The sequence below is a fragment of the Chionomys nivalis genome, chromosome 8, assembly GCF_950005125.1.
Source record: "Chionomys nivalis chromosome 8, mChiNiv1.1, whole genome shotgun sequence".
Classification (NCBI taxonomy): domain Eukaryota; kingdom Metazoa; phylum Chordata; class Mammalia; order Rodentia; family Cricetidae; genus Chionomys; species Chionomys nivalis.
The window spans coordinates 63,267,200-63,288,550 of NC_080093.1; the positions used below are offsets into that span (position 1 = coordinate 63,267,200).

The 21,351-nt window shown below is 43.8% G+C and overlaps 2 protein-coding genes across 3 annotated transcripts in view; one reads left to right on the forward strand and one right to left on the reverse strand.

The window, feature by feature from the left end:
- Positions 1 to 2,703: 2,703 nt before the first annotated feature.
- Positions 2,704 to 8,928, forward strand: Mmp21 (matrix metallopeptidase 21). The gene is made up of 7 exons (XM_057779928.1): positions 2,704 to 2,865; positions 3,886 to 4,417; positions 5,352 to 5,491; positions 5,742 to 5,883; positions 7,043 to 7,300; positions 8,249 to 8,421; positions 8,629 to 8,928. Exons 1-7 carry the CDS (start codon positions 2,704 to 2,706, stop codon positions 8,926 to 8,928), a joined length of 1,707 nt encoding a protein of 568 aa, XP_057635911.1.
- Positions 8,929 to 10,109: 1,181 nt separating this feature from the next.
- Positions 10,110 to 21,351, reverse strand: part of Edrf1 (erythroid differentiation regulatory factor 1) — a 37,085-nt gene continuing 25,843 nt past the window's right edge. For both annotated transcript variants that reach the window (XM_057778071.1, XM_057778070.1), the window contains 4 exons: positions 19,950 to 20,103; positions 17,233 to 17,348; positions 15,504 to 15,655; positions 10,110 to 11,768 (listed from right to left, as the gene is read on the reverse strand). In XM_057778071.1, the coding sequence (XP_057634054.1) occupies positions 11,594 to 11,768; positions 15,504 to 15,655; positions 17,233 to 17,348; positions 19,950 to 20,103 (597 nt within the window). In that variant the 3' untranslated portion in view covers positions 10,110 to 11,593. The remainder of the gene's footprint in view (positions 11,769 to 15,503; positions 15,656 to 17,232; positions 17,349 to 19,949; positions 20,104 to 21,351) is intronic.

The window sequence follows — 21,351 nt, forward strand, 5'->3', positions numbered from 1 at the left end:
AGAATAAATCTTAAAAGAGACGGGGCCTTATAAGAAACCCTCGAGTCACTGGGGTGTGCTCTGGGAAGTGAATTGGGGAACTGTGGTCTCTGGCTCCTGACTTCAATGTGGCCCTTATTCCTAAACATGCTCTTGTCATTGCTGCTGGCCTCGAGCTGACACACCTAATGTGGAGGGGAAAGCTTACAAGGGTCTGAGTGCCGTTTGGACTTTCAGGCCACACTGAGCTAGCAGGAACTGTGAAGAGCTTCATACACGGACCGAGGTGCCGCAACAAAGGTGCGGTGGTGAGCATGGGGTCGAACCTAGCGCAGACTTCCTGACTTGAGGGTCACATTTCACTGTTAACTTTCTCAGGGAGCCCTTTTCTGTGGAGGACGCCCATTGGGGGAAGAACAGACACCACAGTCAGCGCTAAGGGCGCTGGCAGCACCTTCGTGTGCAGCCTTAGGTGTCCTGAAAGCATTGTGTCGCACGTGCAGGAGCCTCAGGACCAGGAACCGCACTGACTGACTGCCCTTTCTAGCAGGTGCTATCAGATGTTACAGTGTCATCTGGCCATGCAAGGGACAGGGAACTTAGGCCACGGCAAACTGGCCCTGTGGAGCTGAGGTGCAGCAGGAGAGGAGCCCTGGACACAGGCTGCCTTGTCAGCAGTGCCAGCAGGTCTTGATAGTCTGTTTCTAGACCCTTGCCATGCAAGCCTGGCAACCTGGGTTCAGTTCTTGAAACACATAACGGTGACAGAAGTGACCCCCAGAGTTGTCCTCGGACTTTCACGTGCACACCCACACACCAAGCACATATTAGGAAAGTTCACTTCATTTCTGTACTTTTGGCTAAGGCAAAGCTGTGAGGAACAGAACTCTAAAATTACGTATAATTAAAATCTCCATAGGAAACCCTTGTTTGATGGGATACTATACCACGGAATCATGTTTCCTCTCAGTATGCTCATTGAACAGATCTCTGTTTCATTTTTAAAAAATGATTTATTTTCTATTTTGTGTTCATTGGTGTTTTGCCTGCATGTATGTCTGTATGAGGGTGTCAGATCCCCTGGAACTGGAGTTACAGACAGCTGGAAACTGAACCCAGGTCTTCTAGAAGAGCAGCCAGTACTCTTGACCACTAAGCCATCTCTCCAGTGTTTTCAAGGCTGGAGGCTTTGATCTGGTGGTCACAGACGCACTGTGAACCTTCACCTTAAAGCGGAATGTAGCAGAAGGACAAGTACATCGTCTCCAAAGGAAAACAGGCTACAGGATGCGGGATCTTCAGAAGTGAGCCTCTGGGGCTCTGGAATAGGCCAAACACCTGACAAAGAGAAACTGGACTCCCATGGTAGGCGCAGAGGTGATGGAGGAGGGAGAGAAAGCAGCCAAGGCGGAGTTTAAAAAGAAAGTGGAAGAGATGGAGTGAAAAGGGGTTCCACTGCTCCTAGGGAAGCTGAAGGAGAGACAAACACTAACGGCAGCAGAACAGGAGGGTCCTAACCATCTTAGAGGAGGCATTTACAGAATGTTATCTCCAAACTATAAATGCTTCATGTATGGTCTTCTATCTCTGGTGCCAAATGGCCCTGGTCACAGCAAGGCTTAAAGAGGGGCAAGGTAGGCTTGGGTGCGGGTGGGGACCTTGCATGGCCTTTGACATGAGCTTCCAGGCTCAGCTCTAGACTCCAGGGACTGAAGGGTTGCCTCTTACTCCCTCAGGTTGTGTATGCTATGTTGTAGGCCTCAGTGGTTCTAGTTTCTCCTCACAGACTCACCACGGACTGGGACTCCACAATAAGTACCTGCGTTCAGGAACAGGTACCCAGAGCTTCCATGGAGTTGTTACATACATACATACACTTCTCAGTAGATAATAAATGTAAGTGTCTACAAAAATATTCACCATGGCCCTGCCCCACCACAGGAGCTTGGTCCCCCTTTCTTGCACTGGTTTTAAGTTTTACTTTTCTATATGCTGATTAGACATTCTATTTTTAATTATATTACTTATTTACTATTTATTTGGGCAGCAAGCAGTAGTATGCTCATGGAGGTCAGAGAGCAATTTGTAGCAACCGGCTCTCTCCTGCCATGTGGGGCCAGGGATTGAACTTAGGACATCAGGTTTGGCAGCAGTTGCCTTTACCTGCTGAGCCATCTTGCCTACCCTAGACATACTTTTCTTCTCCGTAAAGAAAAGCAACCAGTAAGAAGAAAAATGACAACAAAGCCTAAACACAAATTAGCATGCCCTAAGCTCCAGACCACCCAGAAAAAAGCTACTGGAGTAGGAGCAAACTGAGGGTTATGGTCTGAAAGCTGCAGGCCTAGTCCTAAAAGGGACGTTGTAGGGCTCAGGCAGGGCCTTCATAGAGCACAGGTGCATGCATCCTGCACTTCTCCCTCAGTTCATTTAGGAGCAAACTCGACCAGGAAAGTCAATACAGGAGAGCAATCCACAGGCTCACCTCTCCAAAGTACCATACCCCAAGAGCAGAGGAAGCGGAGTTCTCACGCCCATGAGAAAAGGAGCCCTGGGGTCTTCAAAGGCAGCTCACCAGGGCCACAGAAGCAGCTTCCTAGCAGGCACGATTAAGAGCCAGGTGAAGAATGCCTGCTTGCTTATAAAAGGGTCCCATCATGTTCCGCTCCTTCAGAGGAGAGACGGGGACGCAGCAAGGTAGGACCAGAGTGTCCCAGTGGGACCATGCTTGCTGCCTCTGCCTTGCGTCTGACACTGCTGCTCTGCTGGCTGGTTGCACCCCAACCCACCCAGCCTGAGAGACTCTTCCACAGCCGGGACCGTTCGGACCTGGAGCCATCTCCTCTGAGCCAGGCCAAGCCCATTGCTGACCTCCATGCTGCTCAGGTAAGAGACCACAGAGCAGCATCTGTGCACACAGGCAGTATATATCACACAAACACACATGAACGCATGCACAATGCACGCACACACATGTAGACATCAGAGCATAACATGGAAGGATGGCTATGCAGAGGCAGAGAGCCTGCTTAACCTGGTGTCCTCTTTGTGGAGTTGGGAATGACACTTGGGGCCTTGCACAAACCAGGCAAACACCTCTACCTCTGAGCTGCACCTAGCTCCCTCTGGTGCTAATCCCAGCAGCATGGGTATCTAGGCAAGATCAACCCTGTGCTCTAAATGTCGGTCAGGACATTCGAATGCCAGCGTGCGGTGCTTCCAGGCACTCTGCTGAAGGCATCCCTTGGTTGAAACCTGCCAGCCTGGGCATACAAAGAACAGTTCTAGCAAAAATTGCCTGCACTGTGCTATTGAGAGGCATCCACTGATACAAGAAGACCAGAGCTTCCTTTCACCAGTCCTGGGTTGGAGTGGCCTTGAGCGGAACCCCTGCCCCTCGACCACCCTTGCAGTCGTGGTTACTGAGCTCCACAAGCAGACAGATGATCAAAATTTTCCCCTAAATTCCTGGCTCCAGAGTGCCCCCAGGGTGGAGGGCAGTGAGAAGGGATTATGGGCCAAGCTTGCCTCAGATGCCAAGGGACACCCCTGCTGCCCCTGCCTTTCCTATCCTTGCGGGTTAGAAACCCACCAGACTCTCAGAATGATTCTTGCCTAATTCCTGGAGTTGGAGAGTTTCTTCTTCCTGGGCAGGCCTCCCTCTCAGCTCCTTGGCCCACAGTGTGCACCCACCTCCAGCCCTGACCTCTTACCTTTGACCTCTTCCCTCCCAGTCACCCTGCTTCTCCATAGGCCACACGGCATCCATTACTTTACTCTGGTAGGCCCTGGATGATGTCCTCCATCTCTAACTCCACTCTCTATATCCCCATGCCCCTCCCTGCCCCCTATAGCACAGGAAAAATGTTGTTCACCCTGTGAATTTAGGGCTTTTCTTTCCCACAGAGATTCCTATTGAAATACGGCTGGTCAGAGGTGCTTAGTTCAAAGGAGTCACCAGAAGTCCCTCTGGGCCCCACCTTGGCTCAAGCTGTGCGAAGATTCCAGAAGGCAAACAGACTGCCAGCCAGCGGGGAATTAGATTCACCCACACTGGCAGCTATGAACAGGCCACGCTGTGGCATCCCCGACACAAGGCTGCCACTTCAGGCCGCTCTGCCGACCCCACCAGCCCTGCCAACCCCTTTGGGTCTCCAGCCCAGGGCCCGTCAAAAGCGCTTCCTTCAAATGCTGCTGCCCAAGCCAGGTGGGCAACATGAGGGCACTTTAGACACTGGGCCCAGGAGGGCCTTCTCCAGGAAGACGCTGACCTGGAGGCTGGTCGGGGATGCCTACAGCAGCCAACTCTCTGTGGAAGAGCAGAGATATATCTTTAGACTGGCCTTCAGGATGTGGAGCGAGGTGACACCATTGAACTTCCGGGAGGACCTCACTGCCCCTGGCACTATGGTGGACATAAAGCTGGGTTTTGGGAGAGGTAAGGGGTACAAAGGTGGTATCTCTTCTCGCCTATTCTGCAGGCAGTTTGATTCTTCCACCAAAGCCCCATGCCCAGTATCAGGCCCATGGCAACCTGGGCCAATCACAACTATTGCCTTGTCACCCAGAGTGGTGTGATCCCAAGTCCTACCTTCTGGGCTTCTTCAGAGATGACACCTAAGAGGGTGGGACCTACTCTCGGTAGATTCTACGGTCTTCTTAGCTGTTGGGGTTCACTTGCCTGGAGCACATCCCAGGCCATCCATCACTCACCCATTCTCCTGGTCACATGGAACAGCAGTGGGTACAGCCTATTTGACCTGTGTGAAGACATGTAAAAGCTCTACCTTCTTGCTGGCAGACTGGACAAATATCCTGACTTCCACAGTCCATCTGTGAACTAGAGGTGTTCCCATCCACCTTGCTGCTTGCTCTCTCTCTCTGGGTTAATTTCTTAATTCTAGAATATACAAGACATGGTTTGTTATAGAAGTATAGATTTAAGAGATGTTGACCTTGAGGTCCCCACCTCCAATGCTGTCTTCTCTATCAGTACTACCATCACACACACACACACACACACACGCACACACACACACAGAGCAGTTAGTATCAAGATGTTTCAAGATGGTTCTAGTCTTTTTTGCTATTTTTGATTTTTTTTTTCAAGACAAGGTTTCTCCGTGTAACCCTGGCTGTCCTGGAACACTCAGAAACCAGAAATCCACCTGCTTCTGCCTCCTGAGTGCTAGGATTAAAGGTGTGCACCACCACACCCAGCTTGTTTCTAAGTCTTTATAGCCACCCTGTTCACACTCGGCAGCTTTGCTTCTTTATGGACCTCACTAGCTCCTGGAGACTGTGGTGCTGTCAAAAAGGGACTTAAGATGGGCACCTTCATTCACTGCTACCTACCCTTCTCCCCACACCAGGCCGGCACCTGGGCTGTCCGAGGGTGTTTGATGGGAGTGGACAGGAGTTTGCACACGCCTGGCACCTGGGTGAGATCCACTTTGATGATGATGAGCACTTCACCCCTCTCTCCAGCGACACGGGCATCAGCCTTCTCAAAGTAAGAGGCTCCAGCTGCTCTGCCGGGAAGGCAAAGCGCCTAGCACAAGTTCAGAAACCCAGCTTTTCTTTGGTGTGTACATAACCTAGAAGTCTCCGATGGTGGTTCCCCAGTCCTCACCCTGTTTCTCTCTTAAGAAGGCACAACTCTGAAAGGGCATAGGCCAGGCCTCTGTAATTTAGTGACTGAACCCTGCATCATCGAAGACTCAGGTTTGGTCCCACACCTGCGGTTTGTGTTTCCCTCCTAGGTTGCTGTCCATGAAATTGGCCATGTCCTTGGATTGCCTCACACCTACAGAGTAGGATCCATAATGCAACCAAACTACACTCCCCAGGAGCCTGCATTTGAGCTGGACTGGTCAGACAGGAAGGCAATTCAAAGACTATATGGTAAGCTGGGCCTAGGGCGGATCCATCTGAGAGCACTGGGGAAGCTAAAGCCAGCAGGCTGCTCTCAATTAACTTGGAGGCTGGTCCCCAAACAGCACAGGTTGCATGAAGAGCTGTCCTCAAACCCCAGCTGAGGCTCTTAAAGTGACCACACTAGACCACAGACAGCCACAGGTGAAGAACAACAATCTCTTGTGCCACCTTCTCTCCAAGCTCTTCACACACTAGTGAGGACAGAGGACATCACGGCTTTTAGACAGGTAGAGCCCCCATGCCTCAGCATCACAGAGCTGAGTGATTTCAGAGCCACTGTAAGAAGCTGTGATTCCAGACAGCAGCTTCATCACAAACCAGGCACCCATGGCTATTCAATACAAACATGGTGGGGCAGAGAGGTGGCTCAGCAGTTCAGAGTGCCTTCCGGCCTTCCAGAGGTTTAATTCTCAGCACCCGCATCTGGAGGCTCACAACTGCCTGCAATTTCAGCTCCAGGGATCCAACATCTCTATCCCCCATGGGCACCCATACACATACATATAATTAAAAATTTAAAGTCTTAAAGAAAAGAAACTGGTTGGTTACAGCAGATGCCCAAGGCAGGGAGAGCATTTCCATTCCTAGGCCCTCACAGAGCCCATCTCAGGTCAGTTCTCACGTGCTTCCATTCTTGACACCCAAAGCCTGTTGCAGCCACGTCAATTTCCGCCAGTGGAAACATGGCGGTTTATGTGTGTCCTGAGCCAAACCTCTTTCCTCTCAAGAAATCAGATGAGCCGGGCGGTGGTGGCGCACGCCTTTAATCCCAGCACTCGGGAGGCAGAGGCAGGCGGATCTCTGTGAGTTTGAGGCCAGCCTGGACTACAAGAGCTAGTTCCAGGACAGGAACCAAAAGCTACAGAGAAACCCTGTCTCGAGAAAAAAAAAAAAAAATCAGATGGACCAAGAGGCATGGGCCAGCTGTGCTAGGGTAGCTATAGAACTGCATCCAGATTGAGTCTGGGAACCCTGTGAGTGGCTTTATAAAACTCAGCTACTCAAAGCTCAATCTCTATGGTGCTTCTTTAAGATATTCCAACAGGAAGTACTAACCATGTAGTCATCTCCATCCCAATTATGAATGCAGTGACAAGTGGCTGGAATTTTTTTTTTTCCTCTTCAGGTTCATGTGAGGGATCATTTGATACAGTGTTTGACTGGATTCGCAAGGAGAGGAACCAATATGGTGAGGTGAGGGTGAGGTTCAACACCTACTTCTTCCGCAATAGCTGGTACTGGCTCTACGAAAACCGCAACAACAGGACCCGCTACGGGGACCCTCTCCAAATCCTCACTGGCTGGCGTGGAATCCCTGTGCAAAGCATAGATGCCTTTGTCCATGTCTGGTCATGGGGAAAAGATGAGCGATATTTTTTTAAAGGTAACAATGCTTCAGGTCTGGCTCTATTTCTCTTACTGAACTTGCATTCAGGATGTTTCCAGCATTCACCAAGGTTTCATTGTAATGTCTCCTGTTTGAAATTAGACAGACTGCAGGCTCAGGGTGGGCTTGTATCTTCTCATCTTAGGAAGGTCCCTAAATCACCAAATGAGTAAACTTGGCTAGGTTCCTCTCACATGGAAAAGAATGGTGTCTTATGGTTTCTACTGCCATGAAAAGACACCATGACTGTGACAACTATTACCAAAGAAAATATTTAATTGGGTAGCTTATAGTTTCAGACGTTAGTCTATTATCATGATGGGACATGGTGGCATGCAGGCATATACAGTGCTGGAGAAGGAGCCAAGAGTTCTACATCTTGATCCACAGGCAATAGGAAGTGAACTCTCTACCACACTGAGCATAGATTGAGCAATGAAGACCTCAAAGCCCACCCCCAAAGTGACACACTTCCTCCAAGTGTCATACCCATCCCAACAAAGCCATACCTCCTAATAGTGCCACTCCTTTGGGAGACATTTTCTTTCAGACCACCACAAATGGTCTGTAAATTAAGACTAGAGATATCCCATGATTTTTGTGGACTTTCACTGTGAGAGGCAACTAGCATTCTAACACAGCAGTGATGGGGCAGGACAAACATTACTGGGGTCAAACTGAGAAGTCATGCGAGGCCTAAGGAGATGGTTGAGTGAGAAAGCCTTCTTTTTCTGGAATCGTGGTAGAGTACCACATAGGACTGACTTGGGACCTATTGGCAGCTGCCCTTTGGAATGACATGAAGTAAAGGGGCATGCCAGTTTGTCCTAGGATGGTGGGTGAAGTCTTACTTGGGTGGAGTTCAGGAATCCCGGCTTGTATTTCTGGCCCATGCCACGATCTGGTATTAATATACCACATTGACAGTTTTGGGTTGGTTCTCAGGAAACCAATATTGGAGATATGACAGTGAGAATGACCAGGCACACACAGAAGATGATGAAGGAAGGAGCTACCCCAAACTGATTTCAGAAGGCTTCCCCGGCATCCCCAGCCCCTTGGATACTGCCTTTTATGAGCGGAGACAGCAGTTAATTTACTTCTTCAAGGAGTCTCTAGTAAGTATCACTGCAGCTCGAGTCCTTAGTTAAAAGATGTTCTTATTACTTCAGACCTACGCAACAATGGCAGATCACCAGATGGGAAAATACTTACAACTAATGTCTACAGAATTCAGTGCAAAGTCAGAACTATCAAGATCCTTCTGTAAGTTAAGTCCAATGTCAACTATCCTCAGAAAAGCGTTTGTCTGCTTTACTTTGCAGGTATTTGCATTTGATGTCAACCAAAACCAAGTACTTAATTCTTATCCAAAGAAGATGAGCCAAGTGTTTCCAGCAGTAATGCCACAAAACCATCCATTTAGAAACATTGACTCAGCTTACTACTCCTATGCACACGGCTCCATCTTCTTTCTCAAGGGCAACTCATACTGGAAAGTAGTGAGTGATAAGGACAAAAAACACAACCCTCAGCTTCCTCTGAATGGCCTATTTCCAAAAAAACCTATATCAGAGAAGTGGTTTGATGTTTGTGATGTTCATACCTCTACACTGAACATGTAACGAGAACAGGAAAATCAAGACAGTGCTAGGACTCAGAACAGCTCTAAGACAAAAAGTCAGACTTCTTTGCAAAGAAAACAAATCAGATTCTTAGTAACTAAAGCAAATATGGCTTCCCAGGTTAAAACTGAACAGGAAAGCATTACTTGAACCTTAAAAATAGATTTAAGGATCAGTACTTGGGGGAAAAATATCTTTTAGACACATCAAATAATTTACCCTAGAGAATCCACATCTTTTCTTCAACTCCGCATGACCTCTGCCATCCCAATAGTGTCACTAGCGGTCATGGCATTTTGAGGTACAGAAATGACTTTAACAGCACTTAAACTGAAGACTGGTCTAGGCTAGGGCATAGAAATGAAATTAACTATACTCCAAAACATGTCACAATGGTATCTTTAACATTTGACATGAACCAAAGGTCCCCGGTGTGTTTAGTCTTATCTGGCTGGCACAATAGATAGTCCTACATGTCCGTACCCTGCAGTGGTCTCCTGCTACCAAATGAATGTTTGTGCACATGGCCTCACCCCAACTGCTTGTGGCTCTGCAGAGTATGGCCTTTCTGGTGCACCCTAATTAGTTTAGCGGTTTTCTCTTCCTGCAAAGCAGTGAACAATTAACTGTTTATGTCCTGTAGGCCAGGCCACGCCCCAACAAGGCTCTGAAAGCTAGCTGGGTAACTGTAATTTTCCTAATCTAGGATAGGCATTATCCTTTAAATTCCACACAACAGGGATTATGAACACCTTTAATCTCCACCATCAGCACTGGCATCACACACACACACACACACACACATCACACCACACACACTAATTAGTATTGAGCTGCTTTTAGTTTTTTTGTTTTGTTTTTTTTTCTAAGACAGGGTTTCTCTGTGCCCTGGTTGTCCTAGAACTTATTCTAGAGACCAGGCTGGCCTGCTGGCCTCAAACTCAGAATCACTTGCCTCTGCCTCCCAAGTGTGAGTGCTGGGATTAAAGGTGTACACCACTACCTGGCTGGCTTATGATTTAACACACAAAGCTACTGTCATATAATGATGGTATCTGAACAATGAAATTAACTGAACAAGGTTCAGAAACCTGAGTGATCAGGCCACAGAGTCTTTTAAAGGAACAGCTAAAACACATGCACTTCAGGAAACTTTAATTTAAACCAACGTAAGTAATTACAACACATTTGAGAAGGATCTTCTATTTCTCCTGCAGAAAATTTCATGTTATTGCTATGACAAAGGGAAAGAGTCAAAATTTCTATTTCCTTGATTGAAAACCATTTTCCATTTATCTGAAGGCTTTTGGCTACAGAGAGGGGCTAGGAGATGAGCAGTCCTAACACCCTAGCTCATCTCTAGGGAAGCAGGGAGAGATCCTGTTGAGTTCATCTGCTCCAGAGGTGCTATGCTCAGTGGAAGCAGCCAGGTCTCTCCTGTAGAGGAAGGGCTGTGTGTTACTGTGTGGACTCTCTCTGCAGGGGCAAAGAACACAGTAGTCCTGAAATGGGGACGGTGAGTTGGTTCAAAAGCTTTACAATTTCACCAAAACTTTAAGGGTTCTGGTGATTAATTCTCATAAACAGATGAAAATTTGCTTCCAAGGACAATGCAAACGAAACAAGGAACTAGACAAATGGCGAGAGAATCTGCCTTGCTGCAATGGAGGTCAGCTCAAGTGAGAGAAACCCACAGATGCAAGTGTGCCTGGTATGGGAGGGGCCGCACAGTGGCTGGACACCCAAGTGCACCCAAGAAAAAGTCTGCTTGATTTACATGCTGCACGCTTCCTTCAAACTATTAGTCACAGCCCTGTATGCAGTTGGCTTTGGGAACAGGGGAGTATGAACATATGCAAGTGGCTAAGATGCCCAGAGCAGCAGAGCACAAGCAGGATGTCCCAGGAGCATGAATGGGTGGCAGATTTTTGCCTCAAACATCATTATCTTTGATGTACTTCATAAAGTTTTGCTAATCACATTCAAATCAAATCACAGCAGTGTGAAGAATGCAAGTGGGAAATACCAAGATATGTTAAATAAATAGCTTATTTATTGAAAATAGTTCTCTTACCTTATTCACAGTTTCAAGTTTAGAATGAAAAAGTGATAGTACCTATTCTTTACCAATGTCACAGAAAGTCAAAGAAGCGAGTCCTTTCAGAACATGCACTGACTGGAGCCCTGCACAATTATCAAGTTTTGAAAAATCCTGTACCACAGCTTAGAAAGAGTACACTTTCTGTGCAGTTTACAAGGAAATGCTGATGTGCTCAGTTTCTACTAGCCATTGGAACCCATAAAGTCACTTGGATAAAAGTTTTCTTAGCCAAAGTAACATTTTATCCAAAATAATCTTATCTTCCACCAAGTGGTTTAACAGACTTCAAGACTACCTGCAAGTGTAATTGTGTCATAGGACGTCTGGTATCACTGAGGAATCATATACTTTTCTAGGAAACACACTGGGAAGGTTTTGGTTCTATTTTGGCTTTTCACCTTCAAAGAAGCAGCCAAAAACCACCCCACATCCTCTGCCTGCTGTGGGAAACGAGTCTCCACTGTTTAAAGGGCATTTCCTCATATTTAATAGACTCAGCACCGAGTGGACTGAGCAGCTCCGGGTTGGGAAGGCACTGACAGAGTCCTCAGGTACAACTCTGGGTCAGGGGGCAGCACTACTATTTGACATGCTGCTCCCAGATGCAAGCTGCTCCAGCAAACAGATGATGACTTCAATTCTTTCCAGCAGAGTTGAGTTTCTGTTGGCAGTTGCTCTCAAAAGCTGGGAGTAAATCTGCTTGTTGGTTTGGAGGACTGTATCTTCTTCGGTGTTACTGCTACAGTGAAAAATAGACAGTTGATGGGGAGAGCAGAAACTTTCTAGAGCAGCTGCACTTACCCATGGCTGCTCAGTGACTCAAACACAGACAGTGCCTCAGCGCCAGGGGCCCTGAGAAAAGGCACAATAAGCGACCACAGAAATATGGACAAAGCATACATGCCATCAAGAGAGCAGAGCGGGAGCTGGGGCTGGTAAGAGCAAGGAGAAGCTAGGCGGCCATTCCTCTACTCACCAACCCACATCCCGACTAGCAGCTGCGCTCTGGCCTCACACTCCTAATTCAGCTTCTTCCAATTTGTACAGATCATGCTTTTTCTTAACCTCCTGCTACCCACTGAACTAAAGTCACTTCTCACATGCTCCACCATGTCAAACAAATCTTCTTCCTCTTAAGAGAATTAACTGATTCACCTTATCTACCATTATACTCAATTACTTAATGTATGTATTTGTCTAAGGACCATCCATGACGTTATTAACTTGTTCTTTGTACTACAAGAGAGGGTCCATGATCCTCAGAGACTATTTTACATTTTAGAGCTCTTCATCTCAAATCCTAAAGCCTCCAAAATGTCAAGAGGCCACACTCTGCTACAGCAGCGAATACTAAAGCACGCTATAAAAACAGCTCAATTCTTAACCCAAAGTAGAATAAATTCTTTGCAACTTAATAAACAAAATTTGTACTTTGCCCAACAGCACTCACATGGTTGCCATACCATGAAGCACACTCAATAGGTTGAAATTGAAATTTTTCAATAAGAAAATTAATCTTAAATTTTTTCTTGGATCTCACTGTAATTACTGAGACAGAGTTAAACTTTGCAATTATTAAGCCCATTTTCTTATGTTTTCCTCAAGCTAAGGGGAAGAAACAGCAGTCAAAATAAAACAAACTAGGTCTGGAGATGGCTCAGTGGTTAAGAGCTTTGCCTGCTCTTCCAAAGGTCCTGAGTTCAATTCCCAGCAACCACATGTGCTCACAACCATCTGTAATGAGATCTGGTGCCCTCTTCTGGCCTGCAGGGATACATGCAGGCAGAACACTGAATACATAATAAATAAATCTTAAAAAATTGTAAAAAAAATAAAATTAATAACATCTATCACGGTTACATTCTGACCTCCTTTACTCTCAAAGGAGATAACCAGGTCTGCTTTTTTCAAATTTCAATAAAATTATTAGCTGTTTTCCCCTGTACATGAGTGAAACACAACCAAGTCACTGACTTAGTAACCATGTGTTCTGCTTCAAACCTGCCACAATATCATGTTTCTTTTGCTTAATAAACCTGAAAATACAAATTGGCACAAAGGACATGAAGGCTGCATGAAAACTTTAGATTAATTTTTTTTTTTCAACTAGCTGGGTGTGATGGTACATGCGTTTAACCCCAGCATTTGAGAAGTAGGGACAGGTGTATCTCTGAGTTTGAGGTCAGTCTGTTCTACAGAGTTAAGTTTTGGACAGCCAGGGCTACACAGAGGAAACCATCTTGAAAAACCAAAATAAATAAACAAACAAAATAATTTTTTTCTTCAATGTTAATAACCTGATCAGAAATAAAACTTACTTAGGTCATACATAGGACTATTGTGATATAAAACATAATAAAAACTCAAATTATTAACTGTCAGTCAATCACTCAAGCCACTGATTTGTAAAATCATCGAATTAACTCACATGATTTATTGTAATATATAGATTAGATTGTAATGATCAGATTATGTATACTGCCACCTTGTGGACACAACAGTAAATCTTAAAAAACTACATGTAGTTAGTTTTTAGGCAATAAAAGCCAAGAGTCCCTTCTCCATATGTTATTTACTCTACTTTCTGGTTCTTCAAAAATATGAACACATGTGCTGAACTGTAGTGAACATTGCAAGCACCTTGCTGTGCGCGTACCTGAGACTTTCTCCAATAAAAGCTCCTCTTAGGTGAGAGGATGTTACACAGAAGCGATGAATCTAAGACTGAGGTATGTCCAAACAACTAAATCTTGGCTCCTCTAGTCTGCCCTTCCCACGCTATCTTCCACAGACCTACCTCACCCTTAGTGCATCCCCATCCCTAGTCAGGGAGGGACCCTTTAATACTCTTAGTGGATCCTAAAACCTAAACCCAGGTACTCTGAACCCCATATATAGTATATTTTCCCCCACATGATAAACAAATTTTATGAGACACAATCAAGGATTAGCAATATCACCATAAGATCTTAGCAACCCATAGCACATACCTCTTTTTAATTTTATATATTTATTTAATTATTTTGGTTTTTCAAAAAAATAAAAATAAAAAAGGGTTTCTCTGTTCCTGAGTGTTGGGATTAAACAGGTGCACCACCACCGCCCAGCTGTTTCCTTTCTTTACTGAGAACTTTTAGCCCCTTTCTCTTAAAGCTGGTACATTCATACTGTCAGTATCACCAAGTACTATAGCACAATGATCATCAAGCAGGCTACTAGATGACTAACAGGTAGACTAATAGTGTGTACAGTATGGATACGTTGGACAAAGGAATGATTTACAGCCTGAGACAGCATGCACTTTACCAGGCTATGCAGAATGGCACATGACACTTATAAATTGTTTACTTCTGCAATTTTCCATTTAATATTTTGAACTAGTGTTGACTACAGCTAACTAAAACCTCAGATATGCAACTTTATATGAGCATTTACTATTGTTAGAACTTGGATCCTGAGGGATACAGAAGATTGCTGTGGCAAGAGGAAATTCTCAAGTGTAGCTCTGTTCAAGATATAAAAATGAATTCAACTGTCAGATAAAACTTTTCAGACAGACCAAACAAGACTTCACCGTCCTAACAGACGAGCAGTTTTCAAAACTTCTGCACAAATAACAGCACATGATAGTGAGGGCTATCTCATGGGGGCTTGACAAGACCACTGTGAATGAGAGGCACTGAGAAAAAACTCAGACTCTGCACAAGATCAGCTTGCTTAATGTCAGCAGGAAGCATTTATGAAGTGATAGGTGGTTTTGTATCATAGTTGTAAAACTTTTGGAATCTTGAATGCTGTCAAAGTTCACAACACTGAGTCACACTGTGTATAAATTAAAACATAAGACAAACATTACCTGTATCCCAAGATAAAATGGTAAGACAGACTTAACTAGTAACGATGTATGTGGGTGCATTTTCTTTATTTTGATCTATTTTTCATGTTTTGTAATATGGACTAGACTACACTTGTGTCTGTATATCATGCTCCTGATGTAGTACTTGATACTCAATTTCAAGTTAATGACGCCAAAAGAACAGCTCTCTAGTGGAGCAGCACACTGCACATATGAGCAGAGGAACCTGGGAATACTCTGGCTGTGCCCATCACTCGTCTTCACTAATCCCTAATATCACAGCTTCAGAGGCTCTAAGATTCCACCACTCACCTTGAAAGGTGCAACTGTCCTCAGTATCTATTATCTTAGCCCCGAATTCACATCAAAGACATGTTTATAAATGTTATTATAAACAACTTAGGGTCTTCATTCCAGGGCTATTTGTCTCTCCAATGGTGCATTTACCCTATGAATATATGGTAGGCACCTAACAACAAATAGTTCTTAACATTTTGCATTTTCCATACACAGTGTAAAAAATACAACCTACCTATTTCTTAACATCAGTAGAGGGAACTCATGTTCTTTTCGTAGGTGAGGTATTAGCAAAGAAGGTTCAATACTTATGTAATTTACCTCATTTTCCTTTTAGATGATGACAGCAGTTTGATGGACTGAAGGAGAAGGAATGACAGACGAGACTCAAATATACTAAGGAGTTTGATCACTTCTTCTCGATTAAGATTAGGTGAAGAATCAGCAGCCGGTGTAGCTTCATCATTCTTAGGCTAAAGACAGCAGAGTTATTTCACCTAAGCTGCCCTTCTCCCGTTTTATATACTATGATGGCAAAATTGCCCCTTCAATCCAGCAGACTATGGAATCACGAACAGGAAGCAGACTCAAGAGCACTCTGACAAAGATACAATAAACTCCCCACACCTAAGAAGTGCTAACAAAAGAAATGAATCCTGCATGGAAATTTTATGATTTCCCAACACTGACTGGTTACTACAGAAGCAACATGAAAATGGATACCACTTAATCAGGACTCACTAGGGTTGGAAAAGTAAGGGCAGGAGGAGCAGTGGGGCACTCTCTGCAGAAATGCTGAACTATGCTGTGGAGCCTGGGGACAAATGCTCCTGGACAGTCCATTAGGACTGAGAGCACAGGCTTTCCTGCTCTTGGAAAGCAAAGGCAGACACATTCAAACCACAAAAATAACCTTAAGAGGCTTTGTAACTTGCTAATAGGTCTCTTGGTAACTATGGCTCATTAACAATCATTCTTTAAAAACTTTCAAAATATAAAAAAAATATATGCATTAAAGTAGGTTAGTAATATTATCATGAGGCTCTTGTGTATTGTGTGGCTGTGAGCTGATGGACTTAATACATGGGCACAGGAGAAAGTAACTAGACTTACTGGGCCCTATCATGTCAATACTGCCTCTGGAGAGCACATCAGGTTAACTAGTATAGACTAAAGTTCCCAGGGACTGAGTAAGTGGGTGGGGGAGCTGTATGCGTGTTAAATATTCTACAAGGCTGGCTGACTGATTAGAACTTCCATGATTGTGAAGAGCTAGAAAATTGCAGGTCAAATTTTCTTGAGCTACTTTTAAAGGCATCTTGTGCCTTTAAAAGTCATTCATTGCCTACCTCTGTGTCTGGCCTAACATCCATCCTTGTGACAGTGAGATAAATCCTTTTGTAACATACCAAGAGACCCCCTAACTCTGACAACCCAAAGGCTGAGCTGCCAACAGATAGCATCTGAGATCTATCTATAGCAGAAATGTCCTCAATTTCCTGTACTCATCTGTATGATAGTTTCACCAATGTATTTGTAAAATATGACTTTCTTGGTTCTATATACCACACTATATGGTAGAATATGGGTGACATTCATCTGCGTTCCCAGGCCATGTTCAGCCATGTGGCTGCAGAATAAACTATCTCATTTTCTCTTGGTGGTGAGAGCTGTATTTCTGCATCAATACTGGGCTAGTTCTCCCAAGTCTAAGTTGTTACAAAGAGGCGACTTCATATTCTACCCATTCTGCATGTGGCCTGTTCTCTTTCCATTTCACCATGCTCAACATGGTTTGAGAACGTTTACCAGGACAATGGTGCCATGCTACTTAGATCCTCTAATGTGGATCACAGTCATGGGTCAATAAACTTTATAACAACTAACCCAGCCTCTAGTATTTTGTTATAATATACAAATAGACTGAGACTTTTAACCAACTAGTAATGTACTTTTATGCAGTAATATGTATATATACATACATTCATAAGTATATGCCATATGCCTCTTACATACATTTACCATAAACATAAAAGTTTTCTCCAGTTACCTGATCACATTCCTCCACAAGCTCCTTCTGGATGAGCTGGAATGCATGCTCAGTTTTCACCATGATATCAAGCGCCCCAGATAATGTTTTTAACTTTCCAACATTGCTATTCTGACCTAAAATAAACACAAATAATCATTCCTAGACTACAAACCTATGAAGCCATCTAGTGTTACTGACTTTCAAGTACTACAAAGGCAGCTTATGACAATCCTAACAAATCAAAAGATAACTTGTTTGCTAATTTTTCTTTTGGAGAAAAAAAAAATACTAAGCCTAGCCAAAGTACTATGCTACAATAATACCTTTAACTTTTTTTTTTTTTGGGGGGGGGGTTTCGAGACTTTTGAATGTAGTTGTAGTAATGTTCCCTCGCCTCAGCATTTGGCTCTATATGATGAGCACACCAATCTCTCTGGAATAGTGGCCAGTATCTAAAGTATTAGGTTATAGGGACCAACAGACAAGAGCCTGTGGTTCAGAATTCATTCCACTATTCAGTTGTGTGAAGTCGGTTGAGTCAATTTAATATTGGTTGTCCTAATGGAAAGTACTACACTTTCTGTTCAAAGGTAGGTCCAGTGAGTATTATACTCTTCCAGTCACTGCAAGGCACCTCTACTCTTGTTCTCTGTTCACATTCAGTGTGTGTATAGTACAGTGCTGTAAGCAAAGGGTTAACCTCCACAGAAAGGTCTGGCCATTCTCTGTGGCTCCCTCGGCCATAAGTCCTCAGTATAGTGTATTTGACATAAGTGTCTCTATCTACTTGAGGGCTTGCGCTACACTGCGCAGTCTAACGGTGTGGTTTCTATGGAGTCTCTGGGCTGCAGGGTGACTGCTTATCTTCCAGAGAGGTTGGAGGCTTAGTTCAACCATGCACCCAAATCCCAGTATGTACTCTGGACTTCACAGTTACGCATCATTGCTGGGATGAGGTGGGGTCAGCACTACCTGTAAGTGCATCAAGAGGACAATGAGGAGCTTTATTTCTGGGGCATTCCTGACCAATTCCTTGGTTGATTTGATAGTTTTTTAGCGAGTTCTTTGGGTCCTTTTACAAACTGCCAAACCCTACAGATGGTGTCAGAGCCCTCAAGTATGCAGCTAGCATCAGAGAATTCCCCACTGCTAATGGCCACCTTCTTCTGTTAAAAGTGTAATTTAAAACTACTAAAATAGTCTGTTACCTGAAGTCAATGAATAAGATGTCAGTGTATATATGGCATCTTCAGGACAGGAAGCAGACAACAGAGACATAAAAAAAGATATAAAAGCCCCAAACACTAGGGTAAACTAAGATGAAGTGTCATTAATGACAGCACTTACTAATGTGCCTTACAAAACCTACAAATTGGGCTAACCACCCTCCGGCCCCGCCTTATACCTCCAACTATATTTTTAGGATATTTATAGATTAGAGTGGTTTGAAACTTTTTATTGCATCTATTTATTGTATGTGTGTGTTGGCAGGGGTGGGGGGAAGGGGACACATATGTCATAACACGTTTGGAGGTCAGATGATTAGACAACTTATAGGTCCCAGGGATGGAATGGTAGCAAGTACCTTTACCTGCTGAGCTATCTCACTTGCTCTAAAGTTTTCTAAAGGCAATTAACTACAACAATCATCTTAGATTGCATCTCCAGTATCTATTCTTTTATAAAAATGCATGGGAATCCTGAAGACTTTAAACATGTCAGAATACTGCAAGATGTAAGTGAAAAGTTACCCAGAGGCTACCCTGGAGTAGACTGCTCAGTCCCAGAGCCAATTCCATACATCTGCCATGCATACACACTGGCAGAAAATAAAAATCGAATATAATTATTTTTAAAAATGGTAATGAATTCATTTCTAAATAGAATCATAGGGAAATAGTTTGCCTATCCTCCAAGGGTTTATGACTTATACGTACAGGTAGTAAACCTGTAGCTTCTTAAGCCCTTCTCAAGGGCTCTATCTCACATAAACAAAGTCACACAATTTAAAGTACCACTGACATCTCTAACCAGACAGTTTTGGGCTAGAACAGTTCAGATCTTGTCTCCCTATTTTAGAGTATATGTATAGTTTTTATAGACTGAGTTTCTTTAATTCCAAAATCAGATATCTGGAATGCTCCAAAATCAAAAACTTAAAAGCTTAAATTTATAACATTAAAAAAAAATCAAGATGAAATAAGATGAGTTGCTGTACTTCAAACAATAGTTTTCTTATCATATAAGAGGTATTTCTCAAAAGCTACCACTATGGGCAAGGGGAGCCCTAGACAAGAACTCGAGGGGGGAACCCTGGGAGCATTAAGAAGTCACAACGTTCACTTAATCTCTGCTGTGAAGATGATACAATGAAGGCCTCACCTTTCACCATTTTCTACACAGCAGCATCCATTCCAGCCACAATCAAAGCTGCCAAGTGTCAGTTCAATGTCTACAGGGAGCAAGTAAGAACTATGGTTCGTTCACATGCTGCTACTTCTCCAGCCAATATTTTCATACTGTTTCAATCTTAAAGTCTCTATTCGCTTCTCTACATTTTAAAATGCATTTCAGAAAGTGTAGCAACTTCTCTCAGTGGCTACAAAGGGTCTAACACCAGGCAAATTAACAGGAAAATGGTCTTGCTTATATCCAAGAGCCACACACAGCTTCGCCTCCCTCTAAGACAATCCAGAAAACAGCCACCATATACATATCTGAGAAGTCAGACTTACTGGTCATCTGAAATTCTGCAAACGCCACCCTTTCTAGCTGCACTCTAAGCAGTTCACAGGGAGCATCTTTGAGAAGTTGAAAGAGCTTTGCAGCTTTGCCGTAATGGAGATCTGCCAGCACTCGATGTTGTTTCCTAAGGTGCTCATCACCAACCTACAAACAAAAACATACCAAAAAGTAAAATAAAAATTCCAAGCCTTCTGCCTATATCACTAATTGTTCTCATCTTTTATTTCTTACAGTTTTATAAATTTTAAGCTAATTAAATTAGAATAACAATTTACATCTGCTAGGAAGGTAATGAAATGAGGTAGAAGACTAAGAGGAGAAAAATAAGTTCTCAGTAAGCCAGCTACATAGTGAGCTCTAGGCCAGTCTGAACGGCACAGTGCATTCCTGTCTCGAAAAACTCGGTAAAAAATGAACTCATTTTTTAGTAAGGGGCTCCACATGTCAGTGTGGATGAGTTTCAGAGACAAGACATTCAGTGACAGGCAGTGATCCATGGGAGAGAAAAGGCAGTACAACTCCTTCCCTCAGGTTCATAAAACAGCAAAAACAAAAACAAGGCTCAGAGCACTCTCCCATTCCCTGATCCCCAGGCACAGCGGGGACTCCTTCTTGTTCTTTAAACTGCATCTATGCTCCACTAATATTTTCCAGATGCTTTTATATGCACACTCCATTTCACAAAGATGGGAGAACTATATTTTAAGATTTTTATTTTTTTACTTATTTTTTAATTTATTTTTATTATGTATATGGCATTCTACCTGCATGTATCCCTGCAGGCCAAAAGAGGGCACCAAATCTCAGTACAGATGGTTGTGAGCCACCATATGGTTGCTAGGAATTGAACTCAGGACCTTTGGAAGAACAAGCAAAGCTCTTAGCCACTGAGCCATCTCTCCAGCCCTTAAGGTTTATTTTTAAATGTTTACTTTTGAGTATAAGTGGAAGAGGAGTATGTGCACACGAGTACAGGTGCCTGCAGAGGCCAGAGGCATTGGATTTTCCTGGATCTGGAGTTATAAGTGGTTATAAGTTGTCTGATGTGGGTTTTAAGAATCAAACTTAAGTTCTCTGAAAGGGTAGCAAACACTCTTAATTGCTGACTCTCTCCCTCCAGCCTTGAGAACAGAACTATTATTATACATAGTCTAACTACATTTAAATAAATACTAAGTAACATACTCAGGAAATGATTTCCACACTAAGACCCAATCAATTATAGTAAAGTACAGGGTTCAAATGCAAAGGGAAAAACACTGACCCTCTATGTTTTTTTTTTTTTTAAAGATTTATTTATTTATTATGTATACAACATTCTGCCTTGATGTATGCCCGCACGCCAGAGGAGGGAGCCAGATCTCAGTACAGATGGTTGTGAGCCACCATGTG